At 41.0% G+C, this 18,542-nt stretch overlaps 1 protein-coding gene across 1 annotated transcript in view; it reads left to right on the plus strand.

The window, feature by feature from the left end:
- LOC103894142 (engulfment and cell motility protein 1-like) overlaps window positions 1-18,542 on the plus strand; it is an 87,945-nt gene that overhangs the window by 54,250 nt on the left and 15,153 nt on the right. Inside the window, exons 2-4 of the mRNA XM_009273466.2 lie at window positions 4,316-4,479; window positions 10,241-10,353; window positions 18,355-18,462. Of these exons, the coding sequence (XP_009271741.1) occupies window positions 4,319-4,479; window positions 10,241-10,353; window positions 18,355-18,462 (382 nt within the window). The 5' untranslated portion in view covers window positions 4,316-4,318. The remainder of the gene's footprint in view (window positions 1-4,315; window positions 4,480-10,240; window positions 10,354-18,354; window positions 18,463-18,542) is intronic.

Raw genomic sequence — 18,542 nt, forward strand, 5'->3', positions numbered from 1 at the left:
CATGGTGGTGTTGGGTTGACGGTTGGACTCGATGATCTTAGAGGTCTTTTCCAACCTCAATGATTCTATGATTCTATGATTCTATGACCATAGAAATATAAGACAGGTTAGATGGATACAAAATATGGGGAATAAGGTCCTATGTGATTAAACGAAAAAAAGTATTCTTTTTTTCCTTCTGTCTTTCTCTTCATGTCCTCAGTGAATTTACCTGTCTTAGTTGTAATGCAGAACTCGGGATTCTCTTACCATACAAGAGGTCGTTAGATAAAAAGGACGTGATTTAAAGCAAATGTGCCTTCTGAAACATTCATTTCTCAGTAAGAGTAGCAAAGCATAATGTAATTAAAACAACTGTCTACAGTGTTTATGTATGATCACATAGAGTAGACAATACCTTTAATTTCATTGTAAGGCCAGACACATGGGGAGGAAGGGTTGACGCTATCTCTCAGACAGCAGTAATCAAGCGCTGACAACTCAGCTTTGGAAATTAAACAGGTTAGAAGTTCTTGGCAGTGATTCCCAAATGCTCAGGAGACTCAACGCAATCAGCAGCTTTGACATTTTGGCCAGCTAGTTAAATAGTGTTGGCTATAAACATTACAAGGCAAGTGATCACCCCGTTATGGGCTGGGCCTGGGGCATACGCTTCCTGCCTTCTGTCTCAGGAGCAAGGGGAGCCTCTAAACCAAGGAGCTCTTTGATGATACCCTGTGAATAACTTTCCAGGTCATAGCAAAGAAAAGGAATTTGCATTGTTTGCATGTTAACCACAACAGAAGGGAGACAAGGGTTTATACAGGATTTTGCAACTAAGCATAAATGACAGCACCCTAAGTCTACTGAACTTAGCAGCAATGGGGCTTACATGTTTGAACTTGAACCTCCTTTGCATTGTTTAGCCAAGAATGAGCGCCGCTTCATATGGATGGTTCAGACATCAGACTGAAAAGAAGATCTGCATACATGCACCTCCCTAAAATACAGTATTTATTTATTTATTTGTCCATTTATTTTATGGGAAAAACTGCTCACAGAGGCAGTTTCCTCAGTGTGAGTGCCTGAATTTAGGAAACTAAATCTATATGTAAGCAACAAAAAAACAGATCTGTACGGATATTTGAATGAATGCATGAAACTGGAACTGCATGCATGCATAAGCGATTGCAGGAGTATATTTGCTTGCAAATCTGGTTTAGTGCTGAAAAATCAAGGTGATACAGTAGTGATAGTTAATATAGCAGTGTAGTATGGTTAGTTTAGCAGTTATACTATGCCTGTCTGTTTGAAATTGCAGTAATTTGTTGCTTTCTAATGGCCAGGGAATTTGATCCCATGAGCAGCGATGGAGCTTACCTGTTTGAATTAAGCTACCTAGTTTTGCATGCTTCTTTTGCATGATGCTGTGGAAACAATGACTGCAGGCTGTCTGTAAAACCACATGTAGTCTGACACAACTTCTCAGCAGGCCTGAGAAAGCATAAGTGAAGCCAGCGACTGAACGTCACATTCTCTGTGAGGATGAAAAGTTAAGCCCAGTTCGCTGGGAGCCCGGACAGTAGTGTTAGGAGGTACCAATAGCTGAATACGTTTTCAGTGGGCAAGGTTAGTTTCCAGTCTCTTCCCTCTTCTCCATTCCTGGTAGTTAATAATAATTAGTCCTAATTAATAATATATAAATATATACAATATAAATTAAAATTAATTAGCAGCAATAAGTAGTCATTGTCAAGAAGGCAGAAAGAGGAAGACAGAAGATATTTTTAAACATCCAACTTGTCGCTGGGATTGTCTGCTTCATTTTTTCCTACTATTCCTTTGAGGACGTTTCCTTCGTTACATTTCCTAAGCCCTTTTAGGTATTAAACCAAGACCCAGTGAAAAAATCAGTAGGAGTATGCCGGTTGCCTTGTTGGGCACAATCCATTAACGTTCAGGTGTTATGGTTGTTTGGCCTTCTGGTTTGTCGTTTCCACGGTGTGACAGCACGTTTCTTATTTGGACTGGTGTGGTCTAGTGAGTGCACTCTGAATGCAGTCAAGGAGGCGTTAATCCCTCTAAGCAGTCACATGGTAGTCAGGAGTTCGTCTTTCAGATGGGGAAGTAGCCGATTCCCACTGGCAGACCAGCTAAGTAACTCTTCAGAGGGATTTAGCTGCACATGGCCGCCATCTAAAAACAAATACTTCTGTATATGAAATGAAGAGTATGCAGGTGTAGAGTACAGAATTAACATTGCTTTTTACCATCAAACTAAGTTTTAGGCGACTTCCTCAAATACATAGCAACATACCTATTAGATTTGTAGGAGTGGATGGAGCTGAGCTCAGGTTTGCTGGGCCAGGTTTGCAAGATTTACCAAGAGTAGGATCTCAACTGCAAGGTTGCATTCAAAGCAAGGCCCCAGCCAAGTGAGTGTAGGTAGGCTGCCTCATCCAGGGGGTGGAAATGTGGCAAAGGCATTTGCTGCCCACCCGAGCCAACACCTTTGGGAGAAGCATCTTGCTCCTCTTGAAGTAGAACTCTGGGATGGATGTAGTCCCTGTAGTAAGGAAGGAGATTATCTTCAGTTCTTTAATTGCTTAGTTTCACCTGCTGGACACAGCTAAAATGAGTGCTTAGATCACATCTGAGAAAGAAGTTACATCTCAGGAAGCAAAAATAGAAAACATAGTGCAGGCAATGAGTTAGAAGACTGAGGCAACACATGTGAAGCAATGAAATATTCATGTGAAAAGAGACATTTTCAGAATGATTAGGGAACCTCTGAGGGGCTGAGCTTCTGTTTTAAGAGACATGATGAAGATGAAAGAATAAAGGAAAATTAACGGTGCAGAAAAAGCTTTTGCCCTCTGTGTAGCTGTTAATTTCTGTCACACCTGCTTTGATACCAGGGGGGTGTTACCGTTTCCTACTGGTTTTTAGCTGCTGGATTTGGATGGGGTGGGCCTTTCTAAGTCTGATAAATTGTTTTTTCAGCCAACTTAAGCACAGCATCAGATAAATATTTCAAAGTGAATGATTTGCACCAGCACCAAGAAAATGAGTCTAGGATTGTGGAGAGACAGGCAGTAATCTGTGATATGTATTTATTTGAACTAGAGCCAAGTAAATCCCCTTAGTTAACTGTGTCTCAGCAGTTTTCTCCTTACAAAATAATTAATATGTAGGTAGATGGCTGTTGCCCAGCCATCCTTCATTCTCATTTTTTTGTTTGCATTGTTTATGGCATTGCTTCAAAAGCAATCCGTAATATCCTTGGCAAATTTTTCTCTCTCTCTCTCTCTCCCCCCCCTGACTAATGGTCTCTTTTAGCAAGTTCTCTTTCCTTCACTGTGTATGGCCATAATGTGCCTGCAGCGTGAGGCTCTCACAGAATCACAGAGTGGTTGAGGTTGGAAGGGACCTCTGGAGGTCATCTGGTCCAACCTCCCTGCTCAAGCAGGGCCACCTAGAGCCAGGATTGCCTAGGACCGTGTCCAGATGGCTGTTGAGTATCTCCAAGGACGGAGACTCCACAGCCTCCCTGGGCAACCTGTACCAGTGCTCGGTCACCATCACAGTGAAAAAGTGTTTCTGGATGTTCAGAGGAAACCTCCTGTGTTTCAGGTTGTGCTCATCGCCTCTGGGCATAAGGAATAAGGGAAACAACAGGCCACAGTTAGCAGCTTTGTGCTACTGCTTTCTGGTCAGGAGAGCAGCTCTAAGACCCAGTAGGAGAGCTGTAAGACCTGAAAAACTCTCTGCAGTCTCTCTTGTGGGCAGTTAGACTGGCCCCTGTGGCTTGTGCACTTCGCCTGGGCTGAGCTGGCAGAAGTCAGGATGTGCATCTGTGCTCTCAGTCAGCTCCTTAAGATTTCACAGCTTTTTTCTGCTGTTATGAGTCTGGTGGTGTATGTGTGCCTGTCCCTGACATGATGGGAGCATCATCTCAGCTCAGAATGCAGAAGAGCCATGCTACTGCTGCCATGGGCACACAAACCACGGACAGAGCGGGACTTAAAATCTTGTAACCAGCAATGGTAATTTAGCTGTCTAGGGAGACAGCCAAGCAATAAATGACACCCTCCCCGCCACCCCCCCAAAAAAAAAAATTCTTGTTACAGAGCAGATGAGCTTTTGCTGTAAGCTGTGATGCCTTGTCAGAAGTTGGCTTATTTTCTGGTTATGCTACTGAAAAATTGTCTTGAGACCACATAGTACTAATCATCTTCTATACCTAGAAACTTTACTGTAACCCAGAATAAGATTTGAAACAAAAACGCAGAAAGTGTTAACACAGGTTTTCTTTTCCTTTCCTTGTCAACCACAGGTAATGCAGGTAGTGAAAGAACAGATAATGAGAGCGCTCACTACCAAGCCTAGCTCTCTGGATCAGTTCAAGAGCAAACTTCAGAATCTCAGTTACACAGAAATACTGAAAATACGCCAGTCTGAAAGAATGAACCAGGAAGATTTCCAGTCTCGTCCGATTCTGTAAGTACTGTCTTCTCTCCCCACTCTTTTTTGCATAGAAGGATTAACAAATGTGAATGACATTTGTGAGCTCTTCTGGGGGAACCCGAGGAGGAAAGCTGTCCAGGGAGCCGTGCTCAAAAGCAGTAGTGCAGCATCTGCTTGAAGTGCTTTATGTTTTCTTCTGCTGGGAATCATAACTTTTTCTCTGAGTTCAGTTAAACCAGATTTAGCAAATCCCTACAGGGTCTCACATGGCTTATTTGTATGAAACAATGCTTTGACATTTCCTAGCTTTGCATGATTGTGAGCCTGGTTTTGGTGCTGGTAGTGGCTTTTTTAAAAAAACAAACAAACAAACAAAAAAACCCAAACAAACAAACATCACAACTTTGTCTTCTGTCCAAGGGCCTTTAAAAATTCCAAATGTCACTTCTCTGAGCGAGACAGGGAGAAGGCCAGAAGAAAAGGAGGCAATACACACTGGCTCCACAACAGTGGTGTTGTGTATGACTGACTGTGTTTATGGCGTTATCTTTGGTGTTAATGACAAGCAGTTACTTATTTGTAAATGATAACATTTTGGAAGCTAGCCAATGGGATTCTCATTTTCTCGTTGTTTACTGCAAAGTATCAAATGCTAATGTCACCACCATAGCTCCTTCCCATTTCTCAGAATACCCTTTGTTCTGTTACATGAAAAATGGAGGCCGTACTTGGCTTTGGACCAAGTCTGGGCTTGTGGCTGAACTGATGGCACAGGACAGATGCAGACTCTGTGGTGCACAAATGATGTGCTGAGAATAGCAGGACCCTTTTGAGATCAGCAGAGAAATGGTGAGGACTCCAGAAGCATCAGCTGAAATGTCATGAAATCCTGACCATGTTTCAAGTGGAATGACTCGTGATTTTCAAAATCTCCTTTTCAAGGCAAAGGTATAGAGAAGGATTTGGACCAGAGCATTTCAGGATTCAGAAGCAGGATGTTCAGTTTGATTTGTTTCTAAAGGATACAGATATCTAAGTACAAGCTCTGGGGACACATTCCTCCAGGGGCAGCAGGGCAACAGTGGAAGCATAAGCTAAGTAGAATTACACACTTAAATTTTAATCATACCAATGTGGATCAAAGGGGAAATGCTTCTTTTATGTTTTCAGTGTATTAGAAGACAGGACCTAATGCCCAATTAGAACTGATGTCACTCATAGTAATGCATCAATTAAAAAGATACAAATGGCTCCAGTCAGTTTTGCATCATTACACTGCTCAGAAATCCCCTGCCAATCCCCTGCAACGTTTAGTGGTTCAAAGCTGCTCAGTACTGCTAAGCTTTTCACTAACGCTTCTCATTTTCCCTGCTTTCCCTATGAGTCAACTGTTTAAGTATGATACAGGTCAACAATTTATATTCTCTTGCACCATTGCCTAGCTGCCTGAAACTTGCCAGTGTCCTCTGCAAGCTCTTTATTTCCAGTATCACTCTGGCTAGTTGCTGCCACAGTGAGGAGTCTCCTGCCCCATCATGGAATGAGTGAAACAGTCGACACAAATAGTTAAAAGCAACTGAAGTGTTACCAGAAACTCATTTCAGATTCAGGACAAAGGCTATGCCTAAAGGCTATAAAGGCTAAGTAAATCAATAAAGTGTTTAAGCAATCACAACTGCATTTGCAGAGATTTAACTCTTATGCATTTGCATTTTGATTGCATCCATGATCGCTTATTCTTGACTGTGAAAAGAAACGGTTCTTTCATTTTCCCCTTTGATTTGATTCCCTGTACTGAACTCTCTCAAATTGCATAGATGGCACAATTGATAGAAGCACAGAATCATGGCCTCATTGTAGGGAAGGAGACTGTGAGTGAAGAGAGCAATGGTGGCTGTGCTGTATATTTTAAAATCTTGCAGATATGCTAAAAGAGATTGCACACAATGGTGAATGTAAAGTCGGCAGGCCTTGTATAATTCTGAGAATATGGCAATCAGATGATGGTTTTTCCTGCCTTGAACATGATAGAAGTCTTTCTTCTGCTGTTCATTGCATGAAGCACTGAAGTTTTAAGTTTTCAAGCTGCTGGATGAGAGAAGCTTCAGTTAAGTTGGATTTGAATGTAAGCTGGACAGTGTTGCCTTAGATCCTCGTAACTGCAACAACCTTGTTTTGAAAGGATGAGTTGTTTCTTTTATATGAGCATTGTTGTATCACGTGAGATGAAGTTTTTTCAATTTCTACTTTTGATTAGGGAAAATAAAAAGTTCTTCAGAACAGAATTCGATTCAAGATTCTGGGATCATTATTGATCGTGCAAACTGCCATTCCACAATGAAATGATGAAGTATCACTGGTTCATTTTGAATGGCTGTGGAAGAAGGTGTCTAGGAATCCTGTGGGCCCGTAGAGGACCAGAGATGATCTTGACACATTAAATGGCAACAGAGATGGGTTAATACTGGATAAAGATCTGACATCCAAGTGGAGGCTTGCTGGTTAAAGGCGAGTTAATGTCAGCTAGGGAGCCATTACTAAGTAACACCTGTGTGAAAATCAGCAACATACAGGGAAATAGAAGAAGGGATGTGGATGCTTTTTGGCTTTTTATCGTACAGATTTCTCTGCGATGTTAGAAAGAGTCACTAATGCCTGCTCTGAATGCATGAAGTGATTAGGAGAGGGCATAGCTACAAGCCAGAAAGATAAAAGGACAAAACACATGAAAGGAGTTCTGGGATTACTCTTCTGTTGTGTTGTAATGATTTAAATGTCTGTAATATGCCCCATCCTGGAAGGAAAACAGCTAACAAGAAAGAGTCTTAACTATAAGCTGGAAAGGTAAAAGCTGGGGACAGATATAACTGGTGCTGAAGAAGAACTAGTATCATTTGAACAATTTAAAAATAATTTCTAATGATTTTCAGATTTGCCAACAATTCAAATCTGTTATTTTAAAAGCAAGTAACTGATGTCAGTATTGCCTACAGTGCTGAGACCAGTGAGATCAGAAAATTAGCAATCATATATATTACTGTGTGGTTCCCTCAACCCTTCTGTCTTACCAGCCCACTAACTTTTGCCATTCTTACGTGGCAGGAACACAGTAGGAAACTAATAGCAATTTTTAAAGCCGCTGTCTCCTTAGACTTCCTAAGTTTGTTCTCTCTCTCAGTACAAACTTTAAGCCAATGTCATCTGAAGGATAATAAATAAAATTTTCACAAGATATATTTGCACTTACAATCTTCCCTTAGCTCATAGTTCCTGTTTGATTTTAAAATTAGGCAGGAGGACCTATTTCTCCCACAGAAATTTTTTTTCTAACCCTCCTGTCTTTAGGCACTGACCCTGAGGAACTGAACTCCCTTGCCTTCAGATGGCTTTCTGAAGGAAATACAAAGATTCAAAGCAGCACATCTTTTGTTTAACTGTGTGCAAACTGTGGTTTGATTGTTCTGCCCCATTTCTGTCACCTTGAAGTGGTGGAACAGAAACCTTGACAATGAGGAGCACAAAGTGGCAGGATCACCTTGCAAAAATGTATGGTTTTCAGATACCATGACTCCAGATACAAGTCAGAGTAACCATGTGTTGGCATGAGCTGCTGAGGGCAGTAAGTGCAGGTGACCATGGCAAGGATAGATGGACTTACGGGGTGTCACTAAAGTCCAAAGTCACTAAAGACTGTTTCTCTGTGGAGTAATGAGTTGTCTCCACAACCTCTGTGTGTTCGAGTATGGGGACTGTAAAACAGAAGAGAGTACTACCTCTGAGCTTCAAGGTTGTGAGAGCAAATATATGCACATGTGTAGAGGGACTCCAGCATATCAGCAAAGAGGTGGAAGGTGTCCCTTCTTTCCTACCTCCCTTCCTCCTATGGAAAGTCTGCTTTAGACAGTGAAGTACTTCAGAGAGGATTACCTGATTATTTTTGGATAGGTTAAAAATCCTTCTCTTCCTCTGGTTTGTAAAGGGCAGGTGGGGCTTTAGAGGGCAGAAGAGGGAATACTATGAGCAAACAGTCAGATGTTAATGTGCTGGGTGACCCATTCATTTTTGTTTTTTCAGTAGTGTCTTACAACTATGATGTCATGATATCTTTAACACCTATTTAATGATAACCATCCAATTTCTGAATTAAACTACCTAAATATCAAACTGATGTTTATGCCAGTCTTGAATGTTTGAAATCAGTCCAGCTGGAGATGTAGTCTGCAGCCTGGACTGCTGAGTAATCCACACTGTGTTTTAACACTGTTCTCCTCAGCCCCTGCTCCCAGCTCTTACCTGAGGAGTGGGGAAGCTCATCAGCTCAGTAAAGGCAAGACATCTATTCAAGCACAAAATTCTTTTAATCACAGTATTGTATTTAACCATTCAGCGTATTCATATCTTAGTTCCCAATGAGAAAACAACAGTGCTTGAAACTTATCCTAAAGGACTAATAATACATTTCTGAAAGGTGGCCTGTTTCTATAGTTACAATGCTTCCTTGATTTTTGACCAGCTAGATTTTCACAGCTTGTAAATATGTAGTGGGTTATGCATCAAGAACTCCAACCATTTTGTTAATACCTGGGGGAAAGATGACATTTTTGTTTAAAGGTCTGATCTTTCTAGCAGAGGACTTTCAGTGGTTTCAGTGGGGGTCTGGCAGATCAAGGGTATAGGATCCAAATGAATGTGGAAATCAGCAGAGACTGGGCTTCCTAAGTTTTCAAGAAGAGAGAAATTTTTGCTGTCTCTATGGGTACCACAGCTTTGCTTCCTTTTGATGATGATTGCTGGAACATACTGCCAGACAGAATGATTTTTGGTATTACCTAATTTGCACAGCAATGGAAAATTATGGTTCTGACACACTTCATATTTTATAAATCCTCTACACATTCAGTTGTTTTTTTATCTTACTAGGCTTGCTGTCGAGTTGATGTTTAAACCTGTCTTTTATGTATTCTTAATGAATCTAAGTGAGGATATAACTGATGAATTCAGACATCTGTGAACCCATGTGATGGTATATGAAATCAACTTTAAATATTATGTGCATGCATTTTCTGCCTAGTTCTTGACATGTTGAACTCTTATCAAAATAGCATGTAGAAAATGGATTTTCTGAAGGATATATAATAATATTTCTAAATGCACTTTGGGTTTCTGCACTCTGGGTAAGGGTAAAGTTTGATCCTTGAGCAATCACTAGTCATGGGTTAGTCTCCAACAAAATTCTGATGATAATGAATTAATTGAATGGCATGGCATTAAGAACAAGTGTATAGCGCTGGTCATTATTTTAGCTCATTGGCATTGCTCACTGTTCTTTATCGTTGTTTCAAAATGTGTTTTAGCTTTCCTGTGTTGTCCTAAATAATAGTGCTAGTAAAGTATACCAGCAGAGGATCATGCAACAAAAGGTGACAGACCCTCAAATAAGCTTCACAGTGCTCCTATGATGAAAGAGCATTATTTGCCGCAGAAAAACCTTGTTGGTGCATTATAGCAGGCGTTATTTTTAGATGAGTAAAGTAAGAAACAAATAAGTGACTTGCCTGAGTCATACACTGATGTCGTAGCAGGGAGATGTCTACAACGGAGATATCCTGACTCCCATTCTTTGTTATAAGAAAAAAGTTTTTTTTCTGGAGTAAACTAGATTCTGACCTGGGCCTGCCTGTGACTGTTGTCCCCTTCAAACTCCTTGCAGAAACATCTTGTGAGACTCTGTCTCAGAGGAAAGAGGATGGTCTTTGACTGAATTTGACAAGTGCCTACTTTCTCTCTTCCCAAGGGAACTGAAAGAGAAGATTCAGCCTGAGATCTTAGAACTGATCAAGCAGCAACGTCTCAATCGACTTGTGGAGGGCACCTGCTTTAGGAAACTCAACAGTCGGCGTCGGCAAGGTACAGCTCAGAGTGCCTAGTCTGGCTTCTTATTGTCACTTTTGTCTAAAAGTTGAGATGGGGAATACTACTTTTACTGGCAAGATCCTTGGTTGTAGTGCTGTCTTGACTGCTTTTACCAGGGGGCATCTGAAAGCATCTCCTAGTTACAGTTGTTGTAGGATTTCCTGTGTTTCCCTGGAACTGGTTTTGGCTTCATCACACAGATCATCTGGAACAAGTCCAGCATTTGACAAAAATCTCAAGCAGCAGTCTTGCACTCTGAACTGAGTATTTTGGTTTCTGCCTGGATGTCCAGGCTTCTTGTTCATCCCAAAACAAAATCTCTGCCTCTGCAGGAATAGCACATGAAACTTGGTGTAGCCAGAATTTGAATCTCTCAGACTTGGACCACCTTTATGTATGTGATGAGCTCATTCTGCACCCCTCCCTCTAGTGCTGCCTGTCTTTGGTTTTTGTCTTATATTACCATATACATTAAATATCTTACGGTGTTTAAATATACTTTTAAAAAGCACTTAGATCAGTAATTTGTGTACCTTCAGATGAATACTTGATTGACATGAGAAGATTATTTTCCCAATCCTATGAGTCATTGCTCAATGCTAGATTTACAGCTCATTTTATACAGTCAAACTCTCTGTGGTTCTTTTCCCCTCAGAGAGGCTCCCTTCTTTCTCCGGACAAAATAACAGGGACATAGTGTAAATTCAGCAGATTGTATCCAAAAATTTCCCTTTAAAACCCTCATTTTTTGAGGATTCAGATTGCCATTTGTTTTCTGCTGTAAATACAATACAAATTAGAAAGTTACAAAAGCTAAGAGTAAGAACTGACAAAGATCAATATTTGAGACCTTCAGATCAATTCGGGAAAACGGCTTTCTTCACAGAGAGAAGTATCCCTGCAATGCCTTCTTCCTTAGAAACAAGGAGGGAATTTTCCTTAATGCAGGGAGGTTATTTTGGAAAATTTCAAAGCCTTTGTGAAAAGGTTGAGTTGCAGAAAAATGTGATGCAGCTTTATATCCTCTCTGTCAAGCCTGCAAACACCTATGAAGCCCACTGCACAGAGTTTAGGGAAATAGTATTAATATTCCACTGTGACTTTCTATACAGATTTCATAGGGAGGCATGATACGTGTTTTCCCTTCAGCAGCATATTCACAGAGTGAAAGTAGCTAAAGTAACGCATAGTTTGTTTTGGCTATCAGTAGTGAGGGTTGTTTATTTTATTCCTCTCAGAGCCTTAATCTGAACTACTGAAATTCTAGGGAAGGAGCAGGGTTTGTGGCAAACATTCTTCTTTTGGCAGATCTCCAAGAGGAAGATAGACTGTTTATTTTATCTTAAACTGTTGTTAGTTCATGATTTATAGGCTCAAAAGCCTTAGGGGGTATAAATTGGTTCAACTTATGAAAGTGGAGTTTAAGTTAAAAAAAAAAATTAAAAAAAAAATCAACGTAATCTTCTGGTCTACAGTTGAGAAGGTTGCTATGTATCATGCCTTGGAGTGAATTGTATAGGCCACCAGATTGATTGCTTTGATGTCATATTTATACAGGGCCAAAAAAGTTCACAATTTTTTGGAAACAAATAAAACATGTGAGCATGCCTCAAAGAACTTGATCTTCTCTGAAATATATTGGTTTTTGTCAGATACAAGCCCATTTAGAAGAGCATGTTTCCGCATGCCCCTAAGGGGTTATGTGTGCTTTATGTTAGACTCCCTGTATTCCCTGAAACAGAAGTGTAAATTATCCCCCTGGGAGGGAGGGATCAGACACAACCATTTCAGAAGATGATGATGTATGAGGCCACCAGAACTAAACTCAGTAAGATCTAACACTGTGTGATCTAATGAAGAAGCAAAGTATGGTTTGTAAACACAGGCATGTTTGACGTATAAGTCATTCAATTGGGATCCTTTTTTAGGTATGTGCAGTGCCTGGCACAGTCCAAATAGCAAATAGTGGCAGCTGGCACAAAGCAGAAGAAGCCCTCTTGAAATCAGCCTTTATCCTTCAGGGTCTCCTATGCCCCAAGCAGAGCAAGTTGTAAGACCAGGGCTGTCATGACGTCAAGAAGTAGGAGATGAAGTAAAGTGAATGGAGCACCAGAGGTTTAGCTAGTGATACTAAACGTCGGGACAGTCAAGCTTTCAGACAATTCCTCTGAATGTCCTGATAAAAATAGTACAAGTCCCAAATTCCTGAGTGTGTCTTCTGTTAGCTTTACCCCACCTCCCCATCTCCTCTCCTCCAACCCACCTCCACGTACATGTGCCCTGTACTACCTGGAGGTTCAGGAGCCCCATCACCTGCCTACTGCTCCAACCGAATTCACTTGTCATGGAGCATTACCAAGGCCCTCAAAGGGCCATGGTCCATCCAGGTTGATATGGAGCTGAAACAGAAATGGGGAGTGCTGTGAGGCATCATGATTTGCCTGTTATGTGGCAACCTACTTGTAAGAGTAGTAAGATCAGGTAGGTGTGTTACTTTAGTATGTATACTGTTTCTTTTACCTTTCTTATGATTCCTTTTTTCCCTTGAGACAATCCTGGAACAAATGTCGCAAATCTACGGATTGTACAAGAAGAACCTGAACATGCCCTACACAGGAGAAGCTGAAAGCATTAAATTGCCCATTTAAAAAATAATTAACAGGCATTATCGCATGGTAAAGACTTCTTAAGACTGTTGTTTGAACATGTGGTAGGACACACATGGTTAGTCGCAGTAAGTTGAAAAAACTGACTTACAAAAATATGAGCAGGGAGTTTACAGCCTCTTACGGCCTTTTGAGAAGAGGTGAAATGCTTTCATATATACTTGGCATTGGAAAGCCTCCAATCCAATAGGTGATTGATTAGGGGGGATGCTGAAGATTAAGCTGTGAGGTATCTGTAGTCAGATCTCTGCCTTTTGTGTTTCAGCACAGGATCGTCGCATCAGCAGGATCCTCCGTAGCTGAAATTCAGAAATATCATTGTTGTCCCAGCAGGATCCTTAGCACTTTCAAAGAATACGTGGCCTTTCCCTTGCAAGGTTTCACAGGAGATCCGCAGCACTAACTCCTGTTTTTATTAAGCATTCTTAATCAGTTGGAGATGAAACAGTGAAATCTAGCCTGCCCTTCTGGTCATTGTTCAACAGCAGATCATGAAGCTCTACAAATCCCCACTTTGTTCCTTGACCGTGGACATCAGCTGACAGATAGACCTCTTCAGCTTTCTCCTTCCTTAGTTAATTCCTAAAATAAAGGAGAGAAGACTAAAGCAAAAGCCTGCAAAGCACTTTACAACCCCAAAAGTTATTAATTCCAGTAGAGCTAAGTAGCAGATAAAGGCATTTTATTGAGGATAATAGATACTTCTGATGCCGTCATCCAGTACATTTGTAGTTTATGTTGCAGGGTGCACTCTTGGAAATAAATTCCCCTTCTAGCTTTATAAAGATTATAGAGAAATTGCATGTTACTGAAGTGGTTTTGCAACCAAAGATGATGTTTCTTGAACAGTAATTTCTGGAAGGGAAGGAAAGCCTGGTGATACACGCCATTAAATTAAAAACACAAGGCACCATGGAAGTAACCTGGAAAGAGAAAGTTTAATTTAAAACAAAAAAATCAAGTGAAGATAGGTTTTCCATCTCTTGCTAGGATAAGTAACTCACAGTTCTGAACAAGAACACACGCTTTGCCTTTTTTCTGCCAAGCCTCTTTGCTACTGCTACTCCATCCCACCCTCCGTAGTCCCATAAAAAATAATGTTCTGTGAGTGTGTGACTTGCTGAGAGGAGCCAGTTAACCAAATATGCCTCCAGCATTGCCACAGGTCAATTATTCGTCATTTGCAGGGCTTGCTGGCTTTCATCTAAGCAGTTAAGACCAGTTAGAATGAAAATGTGTCACTACAATTGTATTAAAGAAAGACAACACAATGAAAGAAAAAGGGTGAGTCCACATACATATATCTAAAATCTACACAAATACGTATGTTTTCACTGATATATTTAAAAGTGTGTTCCTGTTGCTAAATCCACGAGGAAGATTTTCTTTGAACAAAAAATTTCTTTAGTAATCTGGAACATATCTTGGGATAAAATGTATAGTCTCAGACTTTTGTCCGTGCGTATCTGAGCTATTTTCTCCCCAGATTCTAACTATAGAGCACTTCTGTACTAACCACAGCACTTCTCTACTTGGGATAGTATTGTTAAGGGCATATGAGTCATTGGCCATTAATGCACTTGGAAACACACTATGCGGATGGCCAAGCACTGTGTAGCCCATCAGCAAAATGTTCTGTGCCCTACCATTTGATCACAGAATATTACTCTTCTAGCCAAATTGTAGCTGATTTTGTTATTTGGGATTTTTTTTTTTAACCTCATCTGTAATCTTTAACAATGTGCTGCGATTTATTTAACCCACTGGCTGCTCTAGCAATTATCTGAAAATCAGAACAATTTGTTTGAAACCTTTTCAGGTTAAAAACTGGAACGATTAATTCTGTTTCCCAGAGAAGAATTTCTAGCACCTTAATTTGATTGCATCAGTGGTCAGTGAGCTAAAAGACAGGACTCACCAGAAAGTGTAAATTATGTAGTGTCCGAAAATTGCGATAAAATCGCAAGCCCACATTGTCTCTAAAGACTCTGTGGTTAGCGACTGCCCTCCCTACAGCTGCTTGCTCTGATGAGTTTTACGGAGGCAGGTGTAATAACACTGGGTACAAAATAAGAGTTGTAGCTCATAGAAGGGACTTAGGCTTTGGGGCAAATTCATAAGACTGGGCCTAATACCAAAACAAACTCCACTCCTTCCTGAACAGGCAGTTGCCCCGCTCCAGCTGCGCGCATACACACGGATCTGCCAGCTGTGGAGTACAGGGTCTATTGAGAAATGCCTGTCCCTTCTTTAAAGCCTCTTGTGGCACTTCAACTCTGTGGACTTGGGTTTAAGAGCTCTGTAGGGTTTGGACAGTAGTTTTTCTTTGTTTTATAAACATCACTTTCTAATCATGGTAGAAGAGAGCTTTTTCTTTTGCCTTTTTTTTTTGTGTGTGTTTATCAGTTTAGAGCTGAAAGTAAATGCTGGCCACTTCCCACGTGCTGTTCCGTAATTAAGGTTTCTTCACCCTTTTTGTCAGTGGAAGCAATTTCATATAATTTTTGACTGCAGCATTATTTTATACACTACTTTTCCAATAAATTGTGTTGAGCACCTGCACTACAGTAAAATAACGTGCATCCCATTTAAAACTGTTCCCCTCCAAGGCACTGAGATTTCACGTAAGTGGGATATTGTCTGATAAACTGTTTGTAACATCATGTACAGCTGAAAAAACCACCCCAGCTGGTAAGGCTGAGGTGGTTGTAGAAGCAAGGGTTACTTCCCATCACTAACGTGCTGATCACCCTCCTCAGCCTGGCCGGTGCAGTGATTTAGTGGCTGTGGCTGAGGGAACCTCGTTAGTTCCATTTGTAGGTTTCATTTAAGGGTTTTTCCTCTTGACAGCAAAGCTGTGGTGTGATGGCAGTTATTAGTGAGCCCACAGGAGAATCGTGTTGGACATGCGTCAAGCTACAGTCTATGGCTGTTAGTTCTTTAATTAACCTTGGGTTATGGGGAATTGCTGTAAAAGGCTCCACAAGCCTTCAGAGCTAGGGTTTCTTCCTATAAAACCCACCCCTTCCTAAAAACGAAGTAAAGACATTTTCACTGAGGGGTTTTTCCCTCTTTTATTCTTGGAGCAGGAGGTTGAAACAGGAACAAGGTTACCAAAACACTATAACTGTGAGGAGGTTGAGAGAGACCTTTTTCAAACCCTCACTAACACCACCAGCTCCATTTGTGCTAAACTGAAAGGAATTAATATTATTTTTTTTCAGTTACACCATCTTCTTGGCCAGGTTATTGAGAAAGTAGTGAGACCATGTTGGCTTTTATTAGGAAAACATGATTGTTGTAATCTCAGAGACAGAAAGGTATATTCCTTTGTACAGTCTCATAAGCAATGGGGTTGCAGTTAAAGCTAGACATGAGAGCCTCCTGCTACAGTTAGTAGGGGCGTTTCTTTAGGTAGGCAAGGGGCACGATGGTCTACAGTCAGATTCAACGGGGTATATTTTTTAAGCACCAGGTCCTGGTAGAGTTTACTGTAAAGGGTACGAATCTAGAAAAGTTTCACAGCAATCCTTCTGAGAGACACAGACTGCCCAATGAGTTGATTGTGTGTGTGCTCGTCAGATGAGAGTCTACTGAATGAGGGCTTCTGCTTGCTCTAGTTTCAAATCCCTACAAAAGCTTTGCAGGTGGGGTTTTCCTCTTGACCCCGTACTGTGCAACATCATACGTACTGCTTACAGTCCAGGGATGCTTGTATTTCAGGAGCTCTTCGTGTGTGCATCACAAAATGATAATCTCAAGCTCTCTACCATAAATATTTCAGTGTTTTACATGCCTGTGAATTAGATAACCAGAATCTCTCCCATTGCTGTTTTGAGCCTTTGTCAGCGGTTTGTAAGGTCTTTTGAAACCTTTCTGTAGAAGGGGCTACACACTCAGAAAGTGGTTTGAAGTGTGTGGGTTTTCCCCAAAACATTTTTACCCACCATGACAAAGAAATTTAAAAAGGCACGTGGAAGTCCAATTTGCCATTCAAAGCTGAATTGCCTTTCTCTGTGTTTTATCACATTGCATTGCATTTTAAGTGGCTGGCCAAGGGACTGGAGAGCGCCCTTTAGAAAGAAGCTGGGTCCATGAAGCCAGTATTTTACTAACAGAGCCAAGAAGGCCTTCCTTTGCTAACACCCCAAACGAGCTCACATATGCTGGCTCTGGTGGTTGTACAGCTCCCCCGACGTTTTATCCAAACTGTGGCTCCATTCACTCCTGGCGATTGCAGCGCCGCAGGGCTGTGTCAGTGCTAACATTTCCTCTAAATTGTCCCTTAGGCTGCTGCTTGGCACAGCATCAGCGCTGCCAGCAGCGAGAGAAGCACAGAGGCACAGAAGCCCTCTACCCCCTCCACTGGCATTTTAACATCTAGCCTTGCTCTGAGCGTTTGGAGATTTATAGCTTAGATGTAACAAGATTGTATTTTTGACAGCTTAACATTATGTGATCTATTTATTAAATAGAAAGTGCTCTGACAAGGAAGAGTAACCTCATTCTTGCCATTTCAGAAAGGGAACTGGCAGGCACCACCCTTGCACACTAAGCAGCAGGGTGGCCTGGCTCTGCAAAGCCCATGTTCTTCACGGGAGCAGATTTTAACAAATATTGTTAAGGTGGAATTATACCCTGCAAAGCAGGAGATGGCAGGAGATACATCTCCTAGGAAGGGATAAAATGCAGACTGGAGTGGGACTGCATGGTCACATGTATATTTGTGACCATGCAAAGCGCTGAGTTATCTGCAGGACAAGGGAGTTAGCATCTGCTTTTTAAATTTTTGCATGTTTGTTATGTCCAGTCCCTCCATAAATATGGGGGTGTTCTCCCATGTCTATAAAAAGACATGAGTCATAATTTTCATAAAGTATGGGATATTTCAAATGTATCAGTTTTTGGGTGTCCCACACAAGACAGCTGGCAGGGCTTAATTTTCACAGAGTGGGTGCTAAAAATGAAGCTTTTATGGGTACATTAAAGTTAGCCACTCAAAGCAGTGGTTACTTAGCCAGTCCTCTGGTCATAAGGGTCTATAATATCATGTAAAACTAAGTCAATTGTTTATTGCTAGTATTTATTTTTGGAGCCAGTGGCTAAATCAATACAAAAATGGTACATTAGTGCTGGCTTCATTTAATAAAGTAAAATTACTGAGCAAAGTCCCTGTTCTACTTTCCATACACCCCACACACTCCTCCTTCTGAAAGAAAAAAGGGAGTCCTTCCCTGTAGTGCCTCGTTTGAGTAAGCTTTCTCCTATGCTATTGATAACGCTCATGAAGATATGTGAGTGACCTTGTTTAATGTATTTATTTTAACAGACAAATTTTGGTATTGTCGACTTTCACCTAATCACAAGGTCTTGCACTATGGAGACTTGGAAGAAAGTCCCCAGGGAGAAGTCCCCCATGATTCCTTGCAAGATAAATGTAAGTCATGCACAAGGATTGTGCTACTTTTGTTTCTTTTATGCGAATTCCTCTTTATAACTTTTCGTAGGTTTCTCTTA

The sequence above is a fragment of the Aptenodytes forsteri genome, unplaced genomic scaffold, assembly GCF_000699145.1.
Source record: "Aptenodytes forsteri isolate BGI_AS27 unplaced genomic scaffold, ASM69914v1 Scaffold270, whole genome shotgun sequence".
In the NCBI taxonomy this organism is placed as follows: Eukaryota; Metazoa; Chordata; class Aves; order Sphenisciformes; family Spheniscidae; genus Aptenodytes; species Aptenodytes forsteri.